At 52.2% G+C, this 5,045-nt stretch overlaps 1 protein-coding gene across 1 annotated transcript in view; it reads left to right on the forward strand.

Annotated features, from left to right (window-relative positions):
- SEPN1 (selenoprotein N, 1) overlaps positions 1-1,653 on the forward strand; it is a 13,547-nt gene extending 11,894 nt beyond the window's left edge. Inside the window, 2 exon segments of the mRNA XM_010003687.1 lie at positions 341-530; positions 1,483-1,653. Coding sequence (XP_010001989.1) covers positions 341-530; positions 1,483-1,653 — 361 coding nt within the window.
- The last annotated feature ends 3,392 nt before the right edge of the window (positions 1,654-5,045 follow it).

Raw genomic sequence — 5,045 nt, forward strand, 5'->3', positions numbered from 1 at the left:
CAGGTGGGTGTCACAGCCACGGCTGTCTTCTTTGCATTCAGTGCTGGTGAATGCAGAGGATGCCAGGCAGAGAGGATTTCAGCTCCAAGCCTCCCATGTCCTCGTGGCTGCAGGGGCCAAGGAAACACTAGGATTATAGGCTGGACTTGATGATCTCAGAGGTCTTCTCCATCTTCAATAATTCTGTGACTCTGTAACACCAGGAGGAGGCAGGCTAAGAAAATGGGGTGATTTTATTGTTTGGGGAGAAAAACTATAGCTGAAGTGTGAGAGGGAGACTGACTAAAAGGGAATAGTAAAGCAGCTCAGGAGTGGAACCCGTCACCACAGTGCTGCAAACCAGCTCTTTGGTCCCTCCCTTTCTCCTGCCTTCAGTGTTTTGCTAGTTTTGGTGTGTGCAAACCTGTTCCTTTGGGGCCTCCTTACAGACCAACAGAGAGAATGAGTTCTACAGCAAGCTGGCTGACCTGCACCTGGAGAAATACAACTTTCCTGTGGAGATGATCATCTGCCTCCCCAACGGCACAGTGGTATGTCCCTTACTCCTTCAGCTGGACTTGGCTCCTCCTGTTAGAACGTGTTCTCCTTGGGGTCATCTGCAGACTCTGAAGCCAGTGTCCACTTCCCCAGCCACTGCCTGGCTCCTCGAGCCTTTGTGGGGCTGTAGTCCCTCAGGTGCTGTGCTTCTAGGGATGCTGAGCCAGACAGACAGCAGGTCTGCCAAGAAATCTGAAACAAATGTCTTGTTCTTCAGAGGCAGAACAGCAGCAGCTCTGGGTGGGGAAACAACCAGACTTGAACCCAGTGTCTGCTTGTGGTTCTCATTGTCCCTGATTGGAATTGGTGACCTTGGGAAGTCATTGCAGCTTGTTTCCTGCACCCATTGTCCCTTGTGCTCCTGCTCTGGAAAAAATATCTCCTTCTCAGCACCTTGTAGCACGTTAATCTTTCTCTTGATCCCCAAGTTTGTCGCAGCAGATCAGCCACGAGCAAGGCCACGCACTTGGATTCCCCCCTGCAGCCCTCTGCCTTGGATGTCAAGGACAACAGCAGCTCCTGACTCTTGGCAGTGTCTTGGTGGGGTGTGTGTGTGTATGTGTCAGGGGCTGGGCTGTCTGCAGGGGGGAGGACCTGCCAAGGCTGATCTGACTGTGCCCCAGGCTTGCCAGGTATTAGCTGGTGACACACAGAGCTCCGTTTTACACCTCCAGGGTCTTTCCCAAATCACCTTCATCGTTTTCTTAACCTACATGAGGGGTCACCACTCTAGGGGAAAGAAACAAACCGTTGCCTTTCACACATCTTTCTCTGACTGTAAAATGCAAAGAAGGATCCCAGATGCTTAATTAGCATCTGCAAAGTATTAGAGATTCTTTAAGAGTTGTTACAGTCTTGTCACCTGTGTCCTGGATAGAGGCCAAGGCAGTGGATGGGGAATTGTTCTGGCCCTTAAAGTCTCTCCTCATCTGTTTTCTTTCCCAGGTTCACCATATCAATGCCAACTACTTCCTGGATATTACTTCTATGAAGCCTGAAGATGTTGAAAATAGCATCTTTAGTTTCTCATCCAATTTTGAAGACCCTTCTACTGCAACTTACCTCCAGTTCTTGAAGGAAGGACTGCAAAGAGCAAAACCATACCTGCAGACCTAAAAACAAAGGCACCTGAATGCCCCACAGAGATGGCCAAAGACTTCAGAGATTATTTTGATTACAGCAGCTCTTCCTCACCTTCATGGCAGACGTTGGTGTTAAGATGCTGACAGTCCCAGGACTGGGGCTTCACTTTGGATGTTGGTTTGAGTATAACCTGCCCTTTTGAGTTCAGGCAGATTTTTACAGGAATGAAAACGAATCTATAAACATTCTCAGTGCACACACCTCAGTTTGCTGCTCACCCTCATGTTTTTCCAGCTCCTGTTCAGACTCTGTAGTGAAGCTCATCTATCCCAGGCATCACCTGGAAGCTCAAGGACTGGACTGTGTGTTGAATCGTGGAGAACAGCTTTGAATTATGACTGAACACTTGTGAGGAGCAGAATCTGGTGCAGGAGGGAAGCTCCCTCCTGGTGGGTCTCCACACCTCCCTGCCAGCAGCAGCCCTGAGCTGGAAGCTGCCCAGGGGCTTGAGTGCCAGCTCTTCACAGCAGCATTTATGGACAGTGGTGGCAACCAGAGTGTAATGAGGCTGTAGCTGTGATGTGTGGACATGAGTGTAGGAGGTTCCAACTGGAGCCCAAGGTCGGGCATGGCCTCCTCCCAGCACCCTGTGTGACCTGGCGGCAGAGCAGTCTCACTTACTCAGGCTCTTTGCATCTGAGGGAGGTGCTGAGGGTGACACAGTGAAATTAGGAATGCAGACCAGGGCATTAGAGATGTGATGCAGCTCAGAGACATCAGGTATGAATTAACTCAGGGGAATTAGGGTCCAGAGCCCCTGTTAGCTGCACCAGCACAGGCTCCAGGACACGGTAGTGACCAGAGCCCGCACCCCATTCAGCCCAGTGCCATTCCCATCCCACCAGCTTTAAGAGCTTTGTTCTCCCAGTGTCTGCTTGGAGATGGTGAAATGCTCTGTGTCCATGTTTGCTCTGAGCTTCCAAGTCACACTGAATGATGAACCACAGTGAAGTTCCCTTTGGGAATGGGAGGTTCATCATTGCCCTCGGAGCATTAACTGGTTGAGAACTGAGCAGTTTTAAAAGCCATCAGTACTCAAGAAAAATTCAGGAGGTTTTTCCAAAGAATTTTCTGGGACAGAACACCATTGTCCCTTATCTGTAACCACCCTGAGCTCCTACTCTGTACCGATCCCTGGCTACAGAGTGAGCATAATTTGAGGGAGAAAAGGTTAAATGAAGGGGGTTTTTAAGCATATTCCTATAGGTAGGTGAGGAGACAAAGCATCTGCAAACAGCCATGGCTGATGCTTTTCCTGCTCTCTGAAGCACAATTTTTTGGACCAAATCAAACAAGGGGAAAAGCCTTTTCATTCCTGGTCTCCAGGACCTGGGAAGAACCCAGGGATGGTAATTGTCCTGTCCCCTCCCTGCTCCAGCCCTCCTGTCTGTATCTGTGTCTGGAGACTGAGCTTAGATGGGCTCTGGGCTGAGCCAGTGTAGCTTCACTAATTGCTTGACTGGGATTAATTACTCCTGGGATGTTTCTCAGTATCAGCTTTATAACTATGCATTAGCTCTGCTCTTTCCTTGCACTCCAAGGGGCCAGCAGTAATGACAGGCTTGGATCTGGCAGTGCTTGCAGCTGCAGAAAGTGCCAGAGCCTTCAGGCAGCGTTGGAGACTGAGCTCCTGTCACACCAGCAGCTTCATCCCTTCAGGGGGCTTTGGGTCTTTTCCCTTCAGGGGATTTTGGCCCGAGCTGAGAGCAGCAGAGGAGACCCAGTGCCTCCCAAGAGGCACAGCTGCAGCATAGATCTGCCCTTCTGGCTTTTACAAAGCTTGACCTGAGGTATTTTTGCTTTCCCGAGCCCTTCAGTCAGGGGCTTCAGATTTTGAAATGGTGTCAGTTGTGCCTGGGTGGACATTTCATTCTGGTTTGTTCTCCTTCCCACCAGCTGTGCAGCAGAAGGGGCCAAAGGGGGCAGTGGCTGAGCAGGCAGGGATTGCTTTTTTTCTCTTTCAAGGCTTGGAAGAGCAGGCACAGAAGCAGGGCCAGGGGAGCCCCTCAGCCTCCTGCAGTGCCGAGGTCAGGAGCTGCAAGTGGCAGAATTGGTTGTTTGATCCTGCAGACATGGAGCTCCCTCTCAGCAGTGGTGCCTGCTACAGTCCCACACACAAGCTGGGTCCATGCCTGAGCCTGTGGTGAGCCCAGGCTCACACGAAGCTTTGGGGATCCCTGAAAGCACCTTGTTTTTGCTCTTGTGAACCACTGGGCTCTTGTAGCCCTGCCTGGAGCCACCTGAGCACTCCCAAGCTGTTTGAGCTTAGGGGAAAGAGGGTTAGTCTGAATACTCTCAGGGGGAGCCCAAACAGCCACCTCCAGGCTGGGGCAATTTGGGGAGACAGGGGGGTCTTGATTGTGTCCCCCATTAACTGCAAAGCTTAACTGCAAAGCTGACTAATTGATCCATCAGCTGCAGCAGGTGGGCTCCGGACAGAAGCTGTTGCCTGAGGCTTTTATTAATAGGTGCCAAGTTATTTTGTTTTCTATTTGTAAACTCTATTTTATCAATAAGGTTTTTTGATACCTTGAGGAGGGAGGAGGTGCTGCTTTCCCCCACCTGCTGTGCTTTGTGATGCTCTGGTCCCAAACCTGCACAGGGTCAGAGCTGATGTCTGCTCAGCGAGGGTCTGGGGGGGAAGCACACGCGGTTTGGTGCTGGTTGGTGTGAGGGGTCCTGGAGCCCCTGGCTGTAGCTGGACTTGTTAAACCCATCCCACCACCCTCAGCCTCCTGCAGTCCTTGATGGGGGGTGGCTGGGCCAGGTTTGGGGCGGTTTTTGCAGCCCAGAAAGCCAACTGTGTCATGGGCTGCATCAACATCAGCGTGGCCAGCAGGTCAAGGGAGGAGATTGTCCCCCTCTGCTCTGCTCTTGTGCCCTGCAGTGCTGTGTCCAGGTCTGGAGTTCCCAACATGAGAAGGACATGGAGCTCTTGGAATGAGTCCAGGGGAGGCCATGAAGATGATCCAAGGGCTGGAGCAGCTCTGCTCTGGAGCCAGGCTGAGAGTTGGGGTGTTCAGCCTGAAGAAGAGAAGGCTCCAGGGAGACCTTAGAGCACCTTCCAGTGCCTGAAGGGGCTCCAGGAAAGCTGGGGAGGGACTTGGGACAGGGGCAGGGAGGGAGAGGACAAGGGGGATGGATTAAAACTGGAAGGGAGATTGAGGTTGGAGATGAGGAGGAAATTCTTGGGTGTGAGGGTGGTGAGAGCCTGGCCCAGGCTGCCCAGGGAAGCTGTGGCTGCCCCATCCCTGGCAGTGTTGAAGGGCAGGTTGGATGGGGCTTGGAGCAACCTGGGCTGGTGGGAGGTGTCCCTGCCCATGCAGGGGGTGGGACTGGAGGATCCCGACACCCCAAACCCCCGG

Source organism: Chaetura pelagica, unplaced genomic scaffold (assembly GCF_000747805.2).
Source record: "Chaetura pelagica isolate M959 unplaced genomic scaffold, ChaPel_1.0 scaffold698, whole genome shotgun sequence".
Taxonomy (NCBI): Eukaryota; Metazoa; Chordata; class Aves; order Apodiformes; family Apodidae; genus Chaetura; species Chaetura pelagica.